Source organism: Bipolaris zeicola, assembly GCF_000523435.1.
Source record: "Bipolaris zeicola 26-R-13 unplaced genomic scaffold scaffold_30, whole genome shotgun sequence".
NCBI lineage: Eukaryota > Fungi > Ascomycota > Dothideomycetes > Pleosporales > Pleosporaceae > Bipolaris > Bipolaris zeicola.
The window spans coordinates 1-20116 of record NW_006912079.1 but is presented as its reverse complement, the minus strand read 5'-3'; the positions used below and the strand labels follow the sequence as shown (position 1 = coordinate 20116).

General features: G+C 52.7%; 9 protein-coding genes across 9 annotated transcripts; 5 read left to right on the top strand and 4 right to left on the bottom strand.

Annotated features, from left to right (window-relative positions):
* Positions 1-1998: 1998 nt before the first annotated feature.
* On the bottom strand, positions 1999-3790 carry COCCADRAFT_34546 (uncharacterized protein; the record flags this gene model as incomplete). Its single annotated transcript, XM_007711503.1, has 4 exons — positions 1999-2175; positions 2230-2469; positions 2522-3165; positions 3220-3790. 4 exons carry the CDS (start codon positions 3788-3790, stop codon positions 1999-2001), a joined length of 1632 nt encoding a protein of 543 aa, XP_007709693.1.
* A 741-nt stretch (positions 3791-4531) lies between these two features.
* On the bottom strand, positions 4532-6446 carry COCCADRAFT_24118 (uncharacterized protein; the record flags this gene model as incomplete). The annotated part of the gene is made up of 5 exons (XM_007711491.1): positions 4532-5047; positions 5100-5753; positions 5802-5932; positions 5986-6265; positions 6327-6446. The coding sequence occupies 5 exons, from the start codon at positions 6444-6446 to the stop codon at positions 4532-4534; spliced, it is 1701 nt and encodes a 566-aa protein (XP_007709681.1).
* Positions 6447-7509: 1063 nt separating this feature from the next.
* COCCADRAFT_24117 (uncharacterized protein) lies at positions 7510-9328 on the bottom strand (the record flags this gene model as incomplete). The annotated part of the gene is made up of 2 exons (XM_007711490.1): positions 7510-8584; positions 8706-9328. The coding sequence occupies 2 exons, from the start codon at positions 9326-9328 to the stop codon at positions 7510-7512; spliced, it is 1698 nt and encodes a 565-aa protein (XP_007709680.1).
* Positions 9329-11397: 2069 nt separating this feature from the next.
* Positions 11398-13525, top strand: COCCADRAFT_89391 (uncharacterized protein; the record flags this gene model as incomplete). The annotated part of the gene is made up of 3 exons (XM_007711525.1): positions 11398-12116; positions 12199-12880; positions 13016-13525. The coding sequence occupies 3 exons, from the start codon at positions 11398-11400 to the stop codon at positions 13523-13525; spliced, it is 1911 nt and encodes a 636-aa protein (XP_007709715.1).
* A 781-nt stretch (positions 13526-14306) lies between these two features.
* Positions 14307-14775, top strand: COCCADRAFT_34542 (uncharacterized protein; the record flags this gene model as incomplete). The annotated part of the gene is made up of 2 exons (XM_007711502.1): positions 14307-14532; positions 14687-14775. The coding sequence occupies 2 exons, from the start codon at positions 14307-14309 to the stop codon at positions 14773-14775; spliced, it is 315 nt and encodes a 104-aa protein (XP_007709692.1).
* A 61-nt stretch (positions 14776-14836) lies between these two features.
* On the bottom strand, positions 14837-15070 carry COCCADRAFT_89310 (uncharacterized protein; the record flags this gene model as incomplete). Its single annotated transcript, XM_007711524.1, has 1 exon — positions 14837-15070. One exon carries the CDS (start codon positions 15068-15070, stop codon positions 14837-14839), a length of 234 nt encoding a protein of 77 aa, XP_007709714.1.
* A 142-nt stretch (positions 15071-15212) lies between these two features.
* On the top strand, positions 15213-16682 carry COCCADRAFT_89323 (uncharacterized protein; the record flags this gene model as incomplete). Its single annotated transcript, XM_007711523.1, has 2 exons — positions 15213-16373; positions 16425-16682. The coding sequence occupies 2 exons, from the start codon at positions 15213-15215 to the stop codon at positions 16680-16682; spliced, it is 1419 nt and encodes a 472-aa protein (XP_007709713.1).
* Positions 16683-17037: 355 nt separating this feature from the next.
* Positions 17038-17577, top strand: COCCADRAFT_34540 (uncharacterized protein; the record flags this gene model as incomplete). The annotated part of the gene is made up of 4 exons (XM_007711501.1): positions 17038-17077; positions 17152-17221; positions 17301-17400; positions 17500-17577. 4 exons carry the CDS (start codon positions 17038-17040, stop codon positions 17575-17577), a joined length of 288 nt encoding a protein of 95 aa, XP_007709691.1.
* Positions 17578-17877: 300 nt separating this feature from the next.
* On the top strand, positions 17878-19788 carry COCCADRAFT_89371 (uncharacterized protein; the record flags this gene model as incomplete). Its single annotated transcript, XM_007711522.1, has 4 exons — positions 17878-18331; positions 18405-19245; positions 19325-19495; positions 19566-19788. The coding sequence occupies 4 exons, from the start codon at positions 17878-17880 to the stop codon at positions 19786-19788; spliced, it is 1689 nt and encodes a 562-aa protein (XP_007709712.1).
* Positions 19789-20116: the final 328 nt, after the last annotated feature.

Here is a 20116-nt window from a genome sequence, read left to right as displayed (position 1 = left end):
CCCAGCTATCCCGATTGGAGTCTAAGACGATCTACGTCTACAGCCGATCCACTTTCTGAAACGCAGAGAGCAAAGCCCTGGCGCGGAGCTTGCTTCGGACCTGGGCCAAGCAAAGACAGCGGACAGATGCAAACGGACAGTCGGCAGATGGGCGTTTTTTTATTGCGCCGTGGGCTTACCGTCTTATCTTCACACCCTCCTCCTTATTCACTCAGATATCGACTGACGAAGCGACGAAAGAATGAGTGCATACATATCCTCTTAGCATGGCCATCGATCCACACCATCTGTCACGCCAACGAAACCCGATCCCCCGCGGCCACATGTGGGAATCGCCCGATAGTATGTACATAGACTGCACAAATTTAGACAGCATCGATAGTCCGTCTGCCAGATGGGGTCTGACTACCCGCGCGCCGGTCCCAGCCACAATGATCTGACCTTGCTGCGTTTGCCATCATCATCATCATCAAAAACCTGCCCAGCCTCCGTAGCCTCCGTCTCCCTCCGCCACTCTATTTTGCATCAATAAACGATGAAAGGGAGAAAAAGCCCCCGGAAGAAATTCCCTTTCTATCATTGCCTCGATTGCCAGTCCAACACAGCCATCAATTAAACCCGCCACCCCTCCCTCCATCACCAAAGGCCAGGCAAACACAGCCGAAGTGCCAAGCCCTTACCCCAGTCCCAGCCCGCCAGCAACAAAAAAAACAAGTCCCCAAATGGTACACTACACACGCAAGCTACCCTGCAAACGCCCCAGAACACACAACCCTCTGCATCAGCACTTGCATAATACTCTCTCCTCCCTCCCCTCTCTCTTCCACCCTGTCAGTAATCTAGCTTTCCCCCTCTTCTGCTTTCAAACCCCCCCTCCCCTAACCCTCACCCTCTCCCTCTCCGGCGCTACCCACGCAATCCCTCCCTTCTCCCCCAAAATCAAGAAAAAAACACCCGCATACTCAGCCATTTAGCGCGTGGCCTGGTCGACTCTTGAACAAGCTGGCATTCGCCTCCCCGCGTTCAATCCACTACACTTATTTTACAAACCCCCCCCCCTCCCACACAAACACGCACGCAGAAAAACACTCGTGTGCGTGTGTGGCTCTGCAACGTGTATTCTACACACAGACTAACATAACCACTGTAATGATGACATCTGGGGGGGTGGTTCCCGTTGCAAATCGGCGATTTTGCGTAGCCGTACACCAAGGTAGTACACTATGTGTGTACTTTTAAAGGGCTACTAAAAAAAGCAGGCAGCGTGGCCAGCAAAACGCGTTATGTACTGTGTGTGTGTGTGGTCCTCTTGCCATAAATCATTTTTTTTGTTTGCTCCGCCCTTTCGCCATGGGCGCTCCATTGTGCGTTTGGGAAAAGGGAAAAAAAGCTCAGGACACTTATGTAACAAATGCGTGTGAGTGATTGTTGCATACTAAATGCACAAATTACTGGGTAAGTTGGGGGGGAGGGGAGGGGATTTGGATTTCGCGCGTTGGGATTGCATCCCGACCGGAACAAAGTTGGGCGTTCCGAGTGGAGCCGGATTAGCCCGTTTGCCTTGTTGTCCAGTCCAGACCAGACCGTTTTGTAAGTGATATGACCTCAGCTGTTCCCTCTTTTTTTCCCACCGATTTCCCCGATGGTGTGGCTGAGTCACGTGCGGCGTTTACTTCAAACGGGGGAAAGGTCGAGCTTGGCATTCTACACTGACTCTGACATGCGTATAAGCAAAGTAAAAGGGTAACTTGATGCAGACAGGTCAGAACTTTGAAGAGATTACAGTAATCAAACGTTCAAGTAAGCTTATTTTTTTTTCTTTGTCAAATTTTGAAAAGTAGGTTTGACGCCTCGATGGTTCATTTTAACTTCCCCTTCAGCCGTTAAATGTTAAAAAGTTTCTTTTTTGTAGCTTGGTCCTTTATTCATGTAATCAAAAACGCCCACCTCACTTCCGAGAGAGGCCGTGCAACAACACAATACGTCAGATTGGTTTACTTAGCTCTGAGTCGGCATGTTGACCGACGCCTTTGTCGCGACTGCGTCCTCGCTCCTCCACAGACTTGTCACAGTCTTTTGCTGTGTGTAGAACAATAGACCTGGCTTGCCGTAGAATGTGTTGGCGCCGCCTCCTGCAACCGACTTCTTGTTGCCGGTGAAAGAGAACATGGGGAGCTGTGCTGTTGTTAATATCCCTTCATATTCATCCAGGCTAGCCGGTACACTTACAGGGACTGGAATCGGCACATTGATACCAACTTGACCTGCCTCAATCTCGCGCTGGAAACGACCGGCAGTTGCCCCTGAGCGGGTGAAGATGGCGGTACCGTTTCCGTACTCGTTTGCGTTAATCATGTCAATGGCCTCGTCAATCGTCTCGACGTTCAGGCACACAAGCACTGGTCCAAAGATTTCCTCCTTGTAGCACTTCATGTGGGGCTTGACGTTGGCGATAATGGTAGGGCCGACCTATGACTTCAATTAGTCTCATGTTACACATCCATACGCCACCACTACTTACCCAGTTGCCATTGGCATACTTCTCAGACGGGGGCTTTTGGCCACGCCCGTCAAGGAGAATAGTCGCGCCCTCCTCCTCGGCGCTGGCAATCAGGTCTTCGATTCTCTTCTTAGACTCTGGGCTGATGACCGGCCCAAGATCGGCGCCGTCTTCGAAACCACCGTTCATGGAAAGGTCCTTTGCGCGCTCAGCAATCTCAGGAACCCAGTCCTTTGTCTCACCAATCATGACCAAGGTACTCAGAGCCATGCATCGCTGCCCGGCGGCTCCGAAGGCAGCACCGGCAATGGCATTGAGTGCATGGTTCTTGTTGCAGTCGGGAAGCACAGCAGCGTGGTTCTTGGCGCCCAAGTTGGCCTGTACACGTTTGCCCTGGGCAGATGCACGTGCGTAAATGTATTCTCCGGCCTTGTTGCTTCCTACAAAGCTGATGGCCTTGATGCGTGGCTCGTCGATGATGAAGTCGACAGTCTTGGCCGAACCGTGAATAATGTTGATGACACCAGGAGGGAAACCAGCCTTCTCGGCAAGTTCGGCCAGAATCATACACGCACCGGGGTCACGTTCCGAGGGCTTAATAACAACAGTGTTACCCGTCACAGCGGCGATGGGAATAGTCCAGAGCGGAATCATGGCAGGAAAGTCTTGCCAACTACATTAGCAATATCCTTGCGTTGCACCTCAAGTCTTGTACTCACTGAAAGGGCAAATGGCAGCCACAACACCCAGTGGCTCCCTGTAGCTGCGTGTCTCCATGTCCTTGGCGACCTCGAGCACTTCGCCCGTCATCTGAGTTGTGATACCGCACGCCGTCTCCGCCACCTGCAGGCCGCGAAGCACATCACCTCGGGCATCCGCAAACGTCTTGCCCTGTTCGAGTGTGATGCTGGCTGCCAGCCTGTCCCAGTTTTCGCGGATCAAGTGTGTGTACTTGAACAAGATTTGCTGTCTGTGAAGCAAGCTCGTCTCCTTCCATGGCTTGAAGGCCTTCTCGGCGCTGTCCACGGCCGCCTTGAGCTCCTCATCCGTGCTTTGCGGAACCCGTGTCACCAGGTTGTTGGTCGCTGGGTCATGCAGATCAATCCATTGTGTAGCCTTGGAGGCGACAAACTGGTTGTCGATAAAGTTCTGTGTGTCTGCCGGCGATTGGATTGGCTCGTGGTTCATGGGGTACGACTCGGCCGCTGCAGACGATGCTGGCTTCAGGTGCTGAGCTGTGGCATGCAGCCGCCGAGCAGCAACCTTGCTTTGATTGATGGGAGTCGACATTCTGGTGAATAGAGGAGTTGCTCGAACCAAGGACGAACGGGCGGTCAGCGTCGGGAGGCGGGCCAGCGCTCGGCGGGAGGCCATATTGCTCTAGGGCAGTTGCCGGGTCGAGTGTGGGGGAATGCGATGCGAGAGTTCAAGACCGACTCGAGAAGAAACCGAGAAAGTCCTGCGACGCAGTTCACAAGGCGAATTGAACTATATTATCAGAGAGGACAAGTCCACGTGTTATCCAAAAAGCACTTCTACCTATTAAGGGAAACTTGTTCCGGGCTACCGTTTGTAACCAACCGTCGGAGCTCTGGAGAAGGGGCCCCGCAGTCCACTCCCGAGGTAGCCCTGGCTATCCAAGGCTTATCCTCACCTCCGCGGCGTCTACCGCGTCTGTGTGGTCTGCGGCGTCTACGACGTCGTACACTGCTACTACACACCCTCAACACCACGTCTGTACCTCGTACGACCACATTTCGGTCTCAATCACGTTGCTTGCATCATTTAATGTGTATTGTTTCTTCAGAAATTGCATACTTCATTTGCCTAGTATTATGTAGATCACGATACGGTAGCAATAACGCCATAGAACTCAAAATGTTATATAACCACAGTTCTGAAAAAAAGCCTTCATGCCGGGTCGGGCCAATCCTCCCAGACCAATTCGCATTTGCGAGGCATTTATGTTTTCCACACCCCGCACTCTATCAAATAGACGCGCCTTTTGCAACAACACCATTATCTACTAATTTATGAGGCATTTGCTCGCGTGTTACGCTTGTTCACCTCGGCCTGAGCCTTCTCAGATCCAGTAGCGACAGCCTCGGCAGCCTTGTCCTTGGCCTTTCCGGCAGCGTCCTTGGCCTTCTTTGCCTGAGCCTTGACCTGCTCTGCTGAGGGAGCACCACCGGATCCGAGAAGAGCGGTGGCGAGGATGGCAATGATGGTGACAGCGAGAACGCCGATACCGCCAGCAACCTCGGGAACAAACTTGATGGCCTCGACGGGATCACGCTTGGCAATCTCAACAAAGAGGTTGAGCTTCTCCTTGACATAGAGAACCGGGTCATCCTGGAAGACGAGGTCAGAGGGTGACTTGGGCTTATCCTCAGACTTGGGCTTGGTGGCTTCCTCCTCTGCCTTCTCAGCGGGGTGCTTGATGTCAAATGTATCAGCCTTGAACTTCTCAGCGTCCTCGATGGAGTGGCCAATGTAGATGTTGTCGAAGAGAATGTCCTTGGACATGGTCCAGATCTCGAAACCAATCTATTACAATGTTAGTGAGAAACTACAACAAATTGGACGTAAAGGAACTTACAGCGCCAATGGGCTCGAAGTTGGCCGGGGTCTTGTCCTCGAAGTAGTCAGGGTTGGCAATCTTGCGGGGAGCCCAGACGCCCTTGTAAGCAGGGTTGTCGATGAAAGGAGCGGTCCATTTGCCCTTGTAGGCAGGGTTCTTCTTCATAGGAGGCTCCCACTTGCCGCAGCCAGAGACTTCGTCACACTTGGGGTTGGGAACAGTGGGTGGGATCCAGTCACCATCCTCCTCGTCATCCCAGTCCTCGGGCTTCTCAGCCTCTGGGTCAGGAATGGTCTTGGGTTCATCCTCGAGCCAGTCTTCAGGCTTGGTGGCCTCCTCGTCGACAATCTCAAATGGAGCGTCCTCGTCCCAGTCCTCGGGCTTGGTAGCCTCGGGGTCAGGGATACGGGCCTCATCAACCCAGTCTTCGGGCTTGGAGTCCTTGGGGTCGTCAATCTCCTCTGGGGGGTTGACAGCGGGATCAAAATCCTCGAGGAGGGTACCGTTGCGAGTAGACTCGCCGTCGATCTTGATCTCAAAGGTCTGGTCGGGCTTGACGATCAGAGTGTAGAGGGTCGAGGTCTTGACAATACGCGCCATAGGAGGGTTCTTGAGGTGCTTCTCCTCGTACTCGCCGGTCTTGGGGTTCTTGTGGCGGAAGATGAAGTGGACCTAGAACGTCAGCATTGAAGTATAGAAGAGCAAGTCGATATTGCGTACCTTGTTGGTAGCACCGCACTTGTCGGGACCAAACATGATGATGTATGGCGAGGCATTGGAGAATTCCTCAGCGTGAAGGGCCGCGTTGTCCTGGAGGAGCTTCAGGTATGCACCACCGCAGTCAAGACCGTCTATTTTTATGTTAGAATGCCGATGTAACCCAAATCACAGCGACAAGACTTACTCTGAAGCTTGACTTCGTACTGAACAACGAGGGTGTTATCCTTGTTGTCAATGGCCTTGGGGAACTTGGCGGAGATGGCATGATGGGCGGCCTGGTCCTTGATAACCAATCCCTTGTCACCCTCAATGCCCTTGAGCACAGAAGGCTCCTCGACAGCCCAGGTACCAACGTATGCCCACTCTTCTTCGTCATTGACCTCCTTCTTCGCATTTGAGCGTTTCCATCGAGTTTCCCAGTCGTCAGTGAATTGCTCGAGGAAGGGTGCCTTGACTGTTGAGGCCTGCAGAATATACATGTCAGCAAATGCTTCTCTCGAACAAGGAGCAGTCTGGGGAACATACCTTGAAGGTAGGCTTTGTGATGGCGGATGAGGGCGAGGCCTCGGCTTCGGGGGAGCTGGCGTCTTCTGCGCGCACAAAGGCGGCAGCGAGCGCAGCGGTAGCACCAATTGCAAAGCGCATTGTGCGTGCCTGCCGTCTAGGAAGAGCAGAGGACTTGAATCAGGGTGAAGTGGAGGGTTGAAGGGAAGTCTGGGGCGAAGTGGTAGATAAATAAATGCGGGCGTCGTACTCTAGCTCAAGGCCACGGTGGTCAACTTCAGGGAAGGCGGGCAGCAAAGCTCTCCACTATTCTCGGTTAGTGGCCGGGTGCCACGGACCCCTGCCAACGGCTATGGAAACGCGCAGAACGCTCTACGCATGCGCATTTGACAGCTGGCCTCTTGCACATTGGTCCTGATACAAGTGCCCTGTGCAGGCGTGGAATGAAACATAATCAATTGCCTATTTTGTGTGTATCATCATGCAGCTCCTGGGACGTCGGTCTTGGGTGCACAATAGCTCCTGCCTTTTTATTGCGGGAGACATTTACTACCTACTTACTTACCTCCAGCACCCCTAGCATTCCCGCTAGTCCGAATGCATAAGCACAACGACTACCTTTCGTGGTTATGTAATGCCTTGCCATTGTTCAAGTTGCCATTGAAGGCCGACGCGTGAAACATAGCTTGCCTAGTGTATTCAATGGTGTGAACATGACTTTCAAAACGGTCGATGCGGCAACAGGCCCCTTGTGTGCATGCTTGGTGCATATCTCCTCAAGCTACTAGGTAGCTAGAGACGAGGTCACGATTGGGGTAATCAAATCAGGCGTCGCACGAACAGCCACTGAAAGACAGGCAGACCCTTGGCATCGTCGTCTGGCACCACCCACACAGCCCTGTTCAGCCGCGCGACTCCGTAATTATGGTAAGCCTAGTAGTGTACACAATGTCATCTCAAGGCCCCACGCACGCTTACAGCCGATCATTCTGGGAATTAACTCATGCATTGCCATTGGTAACGGAGCCATTGCTAATAGGCCCACGGATGCATTGATAAGCAACATTTCAATCGAGATATATATCAAAACACCGCCGCCTAGCCAGGCCGTCAGGTGCGACCCGAGTGTGTAGTATGCTCTTTGCCCCAGTCCTGTCCGTAAGAATAGTACAAGTTCCGAACGCCATGCGCTAAAGTCAAAGTCCTAGTTACTCCATGCCGCATTCCATATAACATGACCTATGTCTCGTGCAGTATTTACTGTGTCAACCACCCTGCCTAGCAAGGAGGGTGGCAACGGCTCTTCCTCTTCGTCTCCAAACGGCATAAACATGCCCGATGGCGTCCTTCGAAGTTGGCTACTTTGCAACGATGCTGATGATTCGCTGCGTCGAAATGAGTAAGGCTCAGAGCCTGTTGGTGTACTTGATCGGTTTGTGCTGTATGCACTGGCAGGATCAAAATACTCTTCGCCCTCTTCGTCATCCTCGGCAAGCAGAAAGTTGCGTGAGGGATTCGAAGGCTTCAGTGTTTCTGAAGATGGCGATGGAGACAGCCCACGCGGCTTCCAGAATCCAAGCGAATGTGATTGCTGCGTCTCGGGGACATCTGGTGAGTCGGTGCGATACTTGAGCGTGGTCGATGGTAGCTTGGCAATGGTCTTGTTGTCACCGCTGATGCTGGCTGTCGACGCGGTGCGCGACAACGGCTTCTTTCTACGTGATCGCTTCATCATGACGACGCCTTCGTCCGACGAAGAATCATTGTCTTGGTACTTTGCCCAGGGATTGTGGTTGCAGTCGTCCTCTTCATCGTCGGCGTCTTTGCACTCGACGGCAATGCACTGCTCTACCTTGTCGTCGAATCGGATGTGGCGCTTTTCTCCGTGATCCGGCGTGTGCAGCTCCGAGGTGGACTTTGAAGAAAAGTAGTCGGTTCCTTCTGAAAAGTGGCCTCGGGACAGGGTGGATGATGTGGGGAAGTCGGGAGTGACTCGGCCGATGATTGGTCGGGGTCTCCGCAGGTCCAGCGTCACACCGGTTGTTCGCTGGGCCTGCACCGACTCGGCCGCTTGCTGTACCAACGACGACGACGAAATTGACTTTTGCAGCATGGCCTCGGACATGCTCCGCTTCTTGAGAATCGGCTTCTTGACGCCATTGACAAACGAATTCGTCTTGGATAGGCGGCTTTGCGGCTCTGAATTTTGCTGTGAGAAGAAGCGGTTGGACGCGGGCTGCAGTGGGCCGTAGAGCCATGTCACGTCGACGTCCTTGAGCCTGAGCGATTGGTTAGCCAGGGCACAGGACACGAGAAAAAAAAAACCTGCAAGTAGGGCGCACGGATGGGGGTTGATCGACACCCCTGCCGTGGCTGCCGATCGAAATCATCAGCACTCACCAATTCAGTGTTTCGGGCGACACCGTCTTTAGCTTAAACTGGGCCTTGGCCCACGTTCGCCACGAGGCATTTTCCAGTCTAGAGCGCTCGCCGTAGACGTTGCGGTGCTCGACAATGTGCCGCCACGACGACCAAATGTCTTCTTCCCGCCACTCGTACGAGAGGTAGTCGACATGGTGTGAGGGCTCCTTGCGCACGGCCGTGTCATCCTCGGACATTGGCATAGGGTCCGGCGTGGTTAGCGGTGAGTCGGGCGAAAAGCCCTCCGTGGGCGAAGGCGAGGGTGGCGCCGGGGAGTGCATCGAAGCACTCGTGGGTTTTGATGAGGCTGCATCGGTCGACAGCGTGCTCTTGTCGTGCTGGCGAGCCGAGCTGTAGTTGGGAAACGACAGGCCATCGTCGTCGCTGCCCGAGTCGTCCGACTTTGTGTCGAGCGACAGGCTGCTGCAGGGCGTCGAGTAGAGCGAGGAGGTGCGCGAGGAGCTCAGCGAGGGCGAGCGCAGGTCGGGCAGCGAGTACTGGTTCTTGCGGAGCGGCGAGTAGGCGTCGTAGGCGAGCGACGATGACGAGGGCGAGCGTTGGAAGGGCGCGGCGTCTCGGGGGAGCGACAGCATGGCCGTCATGACTTTTGGCAGGCGTGGAGAGCCTCAATATCAATCACAGGGTCTGCCACACGGCGTCGACAGAGCTGGGCCGGGTGGTGGTTGTCGACATGCGGCTCGGAGCGGCGAGGCGGTCCAGGTATATTTGGGGCGTTGGGACGGCGGGGAGAGATCGGGGAGAGGCTTCGCAGGGCGGGGAAGTCGTCGACGCCGGGGCAGAACAAGGCAGGGCGTTGCAGGGCGGGTAAGGGGATTCGCAGGCGGCTTGGGGAGGGAGGACTGGAGAATTGAAGGTTTGGATATGGATGGCAATAGTGCGCAAAGCTTCGACCCAGACCGTCACCTACCGACGACGCAGCGACGCAGCAGGCTAGCCGCAACCCCGCAAGCCCGGGACTGCGCCCTGGCAAATCGGACGCCCTTCACCCACTGCCCATACGCGTTGACGGGCTCCACAGCGTTGCGTCCTGCTATCCAGTAGCTGCAGCCCAGGCCTGTCCGCTTGATCGGCATGCAGCCCAACAGATTGAAGGACTCGGAAGCCTAGACCGCTGCTAGGTGCAGTCGTCTTGACAACGCGCCTCGCCGCCTGCCTCTGCGCGCCCCGTGGCCGGGGGATGCATGCCGTATACTGCGTACCTACGCTGCAGCGCCGCCGAGCGCCCCCTTCTCCGACCAGGAGCGTTGAAGCCTCGCGCTGTGCGGGCGGGCGGATGACCTCACGAGACACACGAGGGCGAGGCCGGGGGAACCAGTTTGCGCTGCGAGCAGAGCAAAAACAACTCCCACCCCCAGCTCCACGACATGCTGCGGCCGCCTTGCGCTCCAGTCCAATATGCAATGCGACGCATGCCCGCCTCACTAGCCCTCGACCTAGCTTCTCAACACCAAGCCACTGCTCGCAACTGCGACACCGATACCCAGCGATATGACGAAAACCGTCCACAGCCCTCTGCCAAACGCCTGCTCCTCCGCATCTGCTTCGACCTCTCGGCGTTGGCGAACCTGTGGGGAATGACGTTGAGGCCGCAGTGCAGCAATTCAACAAAGCAAATCCGCCTGCTGTTCGAGCCCGGGAGGACCCCGGATCCACCTCAAGGGCCCTTATCGGTGCCGTATCCTGCATGTGCTGCGCCAATACGACATTGAGCCCATCACGTAAATGTACATATCTCTCTAGACATCCCCTCTTTTCTCAATCTCGACGCCTGGAGCGGGCTCAGCTCCTGCTGGAACGCGCGAAGAACGAGCCAACTATGGGGTATGATTTCAGTGGATACGGCACCCCTTCATGAATCATGGCCGTGTTTGAAGAGAAAAAAAAACCACTCACTTTCGACCAAGGCTTTTCACGCGAGCTGCTGCATTGCCCAACCATCACTCGTACTACCAAGTACACACCCGCACCCATCCCTTCCTTGCTCTTCTCCCGTCGAGGCGCTCCCAAAGGCGGTACATACTACTTTTCCTGTGTGCCATGTGTGTTACGTAATACACGTTCCGTTCCGCGGTCTTCCAGCCGCATCCCACGCGTATAGCTGTCCCTTGACTTCTGGGAATACTCACGGCAGCAGTTGAAAGGCGATAAGGTCTGCAGCGACCATGGAACTCGTGGATAGACGTTGACAGCCCGTGGAACGTTGTATGGCAGCCTTGGACCCACCCTGCGGTGGCGCCCAGACGTAGGGCTGATCAACCGTTTGGAGCAGCCACAAAGCCTTGACATGTCCAGCTCGCATGTAGCAACGATTGTATACACATTCGCATCTCATGGCGTGCTCTTTACAAGGGGCGTCTAGGCCCTGTGTCTGTGGCTTAAGACTTCTGCCGACAGATTGGTCAGCGCTCAATCGATCCAAGTGACAACTCTGCAGGGGTCTGGCACTGGTGCAAATGACGTTGGTTCGGTCTTCGTCGTTCTAAAGCCCCGAATCGCGCGAGGCTTTCCTATTATTTCCAAGATCGTACTCGCGTGCGACAAAAAAGTCAGAGCCACTGTTTCGCCCGCCGTTACCTATGTATATACTACATGCCGCCGCGGTGCTACCGTGAACGTTTGTTTTTCCCCAGTCATCCAACGACAATTCGACATGACTTCCACCTACGACACCACAGCCCCCGCGGGGGGGACCCTGCCAGAGACGAATGCGCAACTGCCTGACAAAGACCTGAATGTGTCCACACCATCGAGCGATCTCAGCATTGCAGCACCAGACAACCCAGTACAAGGAGATCAGCAAGACATACAGGAGAAAGATGCTGCCGTGGGCGGCACTGGTGACGCAGCTGCAGGACTTGGCGCACAGGACAATGAGCGCCCACCGAGAACGAAACTACAGATCGCTTTGATCATGTTCTCGCTAGCCGTCGCCATCCTTCTCGTGGCCCTGGATGTCACCATTGTCACGACGGCCTTGCCTACAATTTCGGAACAGTTCAAAAGTGCTGCAGGATACACATGGATTGGTACGGCATATCTCATTGCTCAGTCGGCAGCCGCGCCAATCTGGGGTAAAGTCTCGGACATCTTCGGTAGGAAGCCCATCTTACTGCTCACCAACGCCATATTCTTTGTCGGCTCCCTCCTCGCTGGAGTTGCCGTCGATATGGATATGCTGATTGCTGCACGGGTAATTCAAGGCATTGGTGGCGGTGGCCTGACCATTCTGGTCAACATTACCATCTCTGACCTTTTCTCTGTGCGCGACCGAGGCGCATACTATGGTATGATTGGCGGAGTCTGGGCACTGGCAAGTTCACTCGGACCCGTCGTTGGAGGATTGTTTACGCAAAAGGTCTCCTGGAGATGGTGAGTGACACTCATGCATGCATACATATATGCATGCCACGGTACATGCGTGAAACCTGTACTGACTTTGCTCTTACCACAGGTGCTTCTACATTAATCTTCCACTTGATGGACTTGCATTCTTCATTCTCTTCTTTTTCCTCGATGTCAGAACGCCTAAAACCCCACTGCGTGAGGGCCTCAAAGCTGTTGATTGGCTAGGCTCACTCGCCATGGTAGGCGGTGTCATCATGCTGTTGCTGGGACTGGAATTTGGTGGTATCACACACCCCTGGGATTCTGCAACCGTTTTGTGTCTCATCATCTTCGGAGCGGTGGTTATTGGCATCTTTTTCCTCATTGAGTGGCGGGTAGCACCCTATCCCCTGATGCCTCTAGATCTTTTCTCAAAACGGTCAAACCTAGCTGCCTTGGCCGTCTGCTTCTTTCACGCATTCGTATTCATCAGCGGCAACTACTTCCTCCCGCTCTACTTCCAGGCTGTTCTGGGAGCTACACCGATCCTTTCGGGTGTCTATCTCCTGCCACAAGCGGTATCGCTGTCAATACTCTCGGCGATTACCGGTATCTTTATCAAGAAAACCGGTCAGTACCTGCCAATGATCTGGCTCGGCATGTTTATGATGACTCTGGGCTTTGGATTGTTTATCGATCTCAACGTCAATTCATCCTGGGCCAAGATCATCATCTACCAAATCATTGCAGGTATCGGCATCGGACCGAACTTTCAAAGCCCCCTCATTGCTCTGCAAAGTCTCGTGCCGGTAAGTTCCTCCACCAGTCCGTGCCTCGGGTCGCTTATGCATACCTCATTGCGAAGCTGTACGCAGGGAGCGGGGTTGCGCCCTTGGCCATGATTACTGCTGCAACTAGTACACCGATGCTAACAAGCTTTGCAGAAACGAGACATTGCTACTGCGACCGCCACTTTTGGGTTTGTTCGCAACCTTGGATCAGCAATTTCGGTTGTTGTAGGCGGTGTGGTGTTTAACAATCAGATGAAATTAAAACAACCCGAACTGGCTACTGCACTGGGCGCACAACGAGCATCGGCGTTTGGTGGAGGCTCTGCGGGTGCAAATGTAGGTCTCATCCAAGCTCTGCCCGCCGACCAAAAGTTTGTGGCCAGAAAGGCGTTTGGAGACTCATTAAGCACCATGTGGATACTATACGTTGCATTCGCTGCCGCGGGGCTAGTAGTCAGTTTCTTGATCGGTCGTAATAAGCTCGACAAGCAGCATGAGGAAACCAAGACTGGACTCGAGGTCGAGAGGACCAAGAGGCTAGAAAGGGAAGCTGAGCGAGCTGAAAGGCGAAAGAAGAGAGCTAGCAAAGGCTCACTACCTATTGACCCAGAAGTACAAGCAACCGACGCTGGAAAGGAAAAGGACAAGGAAACCACTGCATGATTTGTGTGTGATTGAATTCAAGGGTTTGCATTAGCGTTGCATCATGGCCGGAGTTTTGTTCCATGAATTTAGAGGCTTTTGTGGCCAAAAGAATTGTACATATCCAATACTGAAGCATGATAGGCAGATGCTTATTTACATAATAAGATTAACACTAATGGAGTGGCAGCTCTATCTAATCGATTTTGCGAGGTGTATATCGAGACCGAGATGATCATCGGTTTGAGGGTCTTGTCCTCGTGGCTCAGAGAGACTGTTACATTGTAATGTGTGTCTTTATTGGAGGTGGGAAAAAGAAAACTATTCCACCTTCTGATAAGTAAGCTCATCTTAAGTCGAAAAAAACAACCACCACAATGCTCAATCGTGTCAAAGACAAAAGCAGCCCGGAATTGATGTTTGTCCGCCATTGCATTGCAGTATCCATGCATCTAAGTGATGATCATTATAGCAATAGAAAGACAGTACAAATTGGAAGTGTTCAAACAGAGATAATGCTAATAAACTTACCAAGAAGCTTGGTAAATTTACCTGAGAGCAAAAAGAAATATTTATGACGATTATGCGTCACTCGCCTGCCACAAGTGATGATACGGTGTCACGTGCACTGGCCGCCAATCGCAGCGGATCCATTCAAAGCTCACCAGCACCGACGCTCGCGCGCATCCACACCACCGCCGACGCCAATTACCGTACCAGGACCGCTTGGATTGCTCTCTACAGAGCATCTCCGATAGATCGACGTGATTCATCCGCCCGCGCACACCTTGCCGCCGCCGCAATGCCGACACCCGAGTCCGAACTCTTTCTCGCCAAAAAGCCTAAGGTTGCGCCAACCTTTGATGGCGTCGACTACGAGGACAACAAGGCATTGAAGGCTGCGCAGGACGCCATTATTAGGGAGCAGTGGGTCAGGAGCATGATGGCGAGGTTAGTTCGGGAAGAGATGGGCAAATGCTACCGGAGGGAGGGAGTCAACCATTTAGAGAAGTGTGGACATTTGCGAGGTACGCTTTACTTCTAAATATTTTGAATGATCTATTGTGGTGTTTGAGAGCTTGGAGAAAATGACGTGGGGGTTCAGAGTTGACAACATGGGTGCCGAGACTTGGTGCAGAGTGCAAACGCGGGCATGGAACACGGCTGACAATGGCTATACAGAGCGATACTTTGAGCTCCTCAAGGATGCAAAGGTCAAGGGATACCTCTTCGCACAACAAAACTACGTCGACGAGGCGCTCAAGCGATAGACAAATCCGGAACGAACAATGGGTGTACACATGATTACACGTATGCCAGGCGAACCATATGTTACCGAACAACAACAGGAAACAGCACGAGGACAATGCAGAGGTCGGGTTTCTGGCGATTGATGGGCATTGTGAGGAGAGATGCGACAGTCTTCTTTACAGGCGAATCTGTACATAAGCGTGCCGGATGAGAGGCTGATGTAGCACGAATTACAGGAACCCAATTCTTAACTGCAAGGGTACAATTTACAATTATTTGAACTGACGTGATTCTTTGTAAAATATATACATACATTGTCGAGTCCTGGTTATGCTCATTGTTTCTCGTAGTAACCTCTGGTCGTGGTATGATGAGGCCAAGGCTCACTCACTGCACCCCCCCACTGCCGCGTACCTGTATCGGCCGCTCCCAACCGTAGCAACCAACACTCAGCAAGATGCCCTTTCCGTTCGTGCTGCCGACTACATCAATTGTATCCTTTACCGAATACTTCAATAGTAGTACACATCCCTCACTACCAAACTGTGCGACGACTGCGCGGGGTGTTCTTCGCGACGTGCTAAAGCGGCACAAGCGCATACCGCCTTCCTCACAAGCATCTAACTTCTCAACTGTAATATCCGCGCTCAATGACTATATACCATACCTGTTTGCACTGGACGCCGGTCTGAGTGGCGCAAGCTGCGCGGGAGAAGAGATCGACCTGGTGCTGGTCAAAGAGCTGGAAGTAGAATGGCGCTCGACACTAGGATCCTCAATACCAGGGCGCGAGCCTGCAAGAGTCAAGCTGAAGAGTCTCGACAGTGAGCTGTGCTACACTCTGTCGACATTGGCCTACGTCCACAGCCTCCAAGCCCGAGCACAGCTACACACTCTCTACAATGCAACCCTACCGTCCCCCGAACAACGGGCAACGGCGATTGGTGCCGCCATGAAGCACTTTCTCGAAGCAAACTCGATACACACATATCTATTCAATCGCTCTGGGCAGTATAGTTCACAGCCTGCAGCTGTTGATATTTCAACGGCTGTGCTGGGGGCGCTTGCAGAGCTCACCATGGCCGAGGCCACCCTAATCACGGTCTTGAAAGACGACCCCTACCCAAGTGTTGTGATAGAGGATAGGAACAAACAAAGCAAAGACTGGATGTTCAGGGGCGTGGAAATTCCCAAAGTCCGCGCGCACTTGTTTGCTCGGCTGTGTCTTGCTTCTGCCGAACACGCTGCGAAAGCCCAAGCTATGCTTGGGCGCTCAACAAAGATCAGCGATGATTTAATCAAGTACGTGGATGATTTGAGACGGACTGCCAAGGGAAAGGCATGTCGTTTTCTCGCCTGTGATGCCGAAGCAGGAGGCAAAACTGGAGAGGGTATTGCGTGGCTACGTGGTGCGAAGAAAGAACTGGGGTTCGCAGCGCTAGGCGTAGAAGAAGACAAAAAGACTTCAGGTTTCTCTAAACTGAAGAAAGAGTGGCAAGAGAAGCGCGAAGACCGCAAGATTGAAAAGGGGGTAGACTGGGGCACTGATGCAGGGAAATTTGAAGAGGGAAGGATAGTCGATATGCTACTGAAGAAGTGGGAGAAGCAGAACGACACGGTAATTTTCTTCTATGTACATCTCTACAAGTCATGTTGCTAACACCTATAGGTTGGCGTTCAACTCGTTCCTCCTTCAGAGCCACTACTCGCAAGTATGCCTTCGGGCCGAGAATATCATACGACAAAGATGTTTGTTGTACCAGCACTCGATGAGCATGCACTCGTCCGTATGAGGGCGCCTCCTGACCCAAGCGAAGCGTTCGAGGGCAACGAAGATGACAGCGCAGACGAGGATGAGCGGGACGCTCCGGCTGGAGCGTTCCCAGGAACAAAGGCAGACTATACTCCGAGTACCAGTTATTACTGACTGTCCGGATCTAGAATCTAGTCAATGTAGAGTCGGTATCCACTACGGAATGTTTCCGTTGTACAGCCACGTCTGCGTGGGTTGTACGTATCTCTTCCCATTGCCTTGGGTTACTTTAACGGCTAGGGTCGCCATATCTATTTCACCAACCAGAACTAAATGTGTGATCTAACCATTTTACACATTCAAAAGTCTATCACGTCGAGACCCAAGTAAGCGCATATTGCTTGGCTTCCAAACTGCCTATCTGATTTCTCGCTATCACCAACCAATACTAGTGAAACAATAAGACCGAAGCTTACCACAACAGTCGTACGACCAGCATGCAGCAACTGACATCACCTCAAACAACACCATGCGATGGAAGCACACCCATATTCACACCAGCATGCCGAGTCTCAACGACCCTTTTTGCCAATTTGGACCTGATATACTCTGAACACCTCGGTTCGCTACAGTACGCGTTTAGACAAAGCACTCCGCCCCCATAATTTTACATTGGGTACACAAGCTCTTAGTGTTTGTGTACACAGCTTAGCGTCTGTGAGCCCTTGACACACAAACCCCGGCGGCCGAGCATCCCCCCCCCGCACACCACTGCAACTGATAAAGAGATAGGCGAGAGCGACGCTATCCTTTCGCATCCAATCGTCCACCTGCGTCGCTCTGTTATCACCGACCTCGTCGCTCTCAACGAAGTACGCGTTCGACCACCCCGGTATCGCTCGGGGCACTGATAATGCCAAAGTAGAGTGTACTCCCGGTGTGTGGGTCTCTGTGGGATGTCCTACCCACCGCGCGCATCTATACACAGTAGGCGGGAGAGAAGAGGTTAGTTTGGAAAGACGAGCAAGGGATATGCCGGAACTTTGCGCACTGTGCTGCGATGGGTTGAAGCGTATAGAGTACATGCAGGTATGGTAGTTCCGCTCTTGAATGTATAGGTGCCTATACATATATATTAATATAGCTTTTTTTGTGGGCGTTATTCTCTAAACTACTGGCAGCTGCAACAACGTTGCGAGACGAGATCTTTGTATATCAACCTCCCTACCTCTTTTTTTCCCCTATGAGCAAAAGGGAAAGAACAAGGTCAAAAAGGTTGTGCTGTTTGATTTGATACAACTGGAAATTTTTTGTTCTTTGATTGATCTTTTTTATTTTCCTGTACGAGTATACGAACGTTACAAGGACAATGACGACTCTTAAGATCCGCCCTGTGGCCGAGGAGCCCGTGACATCGATGACACCGGACGACGACAACCCCTACGATGCAAAACAGCCCTACAACGCAGACGAAGAGGCGCTGGCAGCACTAGGATACAAATCTGAATTCAAAAGAGAGTTTTCGCTCTACGCCACGTGCGCCGTGAGCTTTGCAATCCTAGGGCTTCTCCCGAGTTTTGCATCGACACTCTTTTTCAGCATGGGATACGCGGGTACCGCAGGCATGGCTTGGGGGTGGCCGATAGCAATGATTGGCATTCAGTGCGTGGCTCTGAGCATGGCAGAGCTGTGCAGCAGTATGCCCACCAGCGGAGGAATGTACTATGCAGCTGCTGTGCTGGCGCCTCCAGCGTGGGCGCCATTTGCATCGTGGGTTACGTGCTGGAGTAATTGGCTGGTGCAGATTACGGGGGCTCCTTCTGGTACTTTTTTTTTTCAACCCGCATATTTTGAAGTTTTAGGGATTAGTCGTGTGCTGACTATGTGGGCATTCAGTGAACTACGGCATCTCATCCATGATTCTGGCAGCGGCGAGTATTACCAATCCGTCCTACAAACCAAGCAACCTCCACACTTTTCTGCTCGCATCCTGTATCATGATTATCCACGGCGTCATCTCCTCGATGCCGACGCGGTGGCTCGCACAATTCAACTCTGCAGGTTCGACTTTCAACTTCCTCGCCGTCGTCGCTGTCCTCATTATGATTCCTGCCGGCACTGACCGCCCTGAGCGCGGCCTCTCGCGTTTCACCCCTTCGACCGAAGTCTGGGGCACTATCCACCAGGGCACGTCGTTCCCGCCGGGTATCTGCGTGCTCATGTCGTTTATCGGTGTCATTTGGACTATGTCCGGAATCAGCGCGCCCTTCCATCTCTCCGAGGAATGCTCAAATGCAAATGTCGCGGCGCCCCGCGCTATCATTGCTACGTCGAGTATCGGTGGCGTGCTCGGATGGGCCCTGCAGCTTGTCGTTGCGTACACCGTCGTTGATGTCCCCGCTGTCATTGCGTCGCCGCTCGGTCAGCCCTTTGCTGCGTACCTGATGCAGTGCATGACGCAGAAGATGGCGCTGTGTATCCTTGCGCTGACGGTTATCGCAGGGTTTAGTATGGGACAGGGTTGCATGCTTGCGGCGAGTAGAGTTACGTTTGCGTATGCCCGTGATGGCGTCTTTCCCGGAAGTAACATCTGGAAGGTGGTTAATCCGTATACTAAGACTCCCGTCAATGCTGTGTGGGGAAATGCCGTTATTGGGATTTTTCTTTTAACACTTATTTTCGGTGGCAATCTTGCGGTTGGAGCACTGTTTTCGATTGGCGGTATTGCTGCGTTTACGTGAGTTTTGTCCGAGATGTTTTTTTTTTCGGATGCATAGGGATGATGGTTTATTGCTAACGCTTTGGTGTGTTTCCAGATCTTTCACTATTCCTATTGCCATTCGCATCCTCTTTGTTGGAGACCGCTTCCGACCTGGTCCGTGGAACCTGGGCAAGTGCTCGATTGCTTGTGGTACTGTCGCCTGTTCTTTTGTCGCTCTCATGATCCCGGTTCTCTGCTTCCCCAGTGTCACTGGCAATCAATTGACGTAAAGTATCCTCCTTCCTTTTTTCCAACTACTCTGTTATTCACACAAGGGAAACTAACAACTACAACAGCGCTAAAACAATGAACTGGACGTCAGTTTGTTACGGCAGCCCAATGTTCATCATCATATGTTGGTGGTTCATCTCTGCGAACAAATGGTTCACGGGTCCCAAGGTGAATGTTGAGCATATGATGATTGGCCGCGATGTCATCATGGTAGATGGCCAGGAAGTGGCAAGTGATAGCGGTAGTGATGGTGCTAATGTCTCTTCGGATAAGGTTGTCAAATCATGAAATGATACCCATTGATGACTTTTAGCTAGATATCCATTCTTTGGTAGATTACTGTTCTCAATCCTAAGCCGAGATCAACGATAATTCGAACAATGGTATAATCCGCAAAGCCGTAGGCCTTGAATAAAACACCTATAGAAGATGTCTACGGTTGTTTTACATTAGCTGGGATGAGTAGTTTGCTTCTACTATAAGTAACGTAGTTTACAAGCGAGTGACGCGTACAAGCGAGTGACGCACCCCACCAACTTTGCCCACCTCTCTCATCTCAACGCAACATGGCTCAACGCAGCGCTACTCGATTAATCTCAAATGAAGCAGATATTCA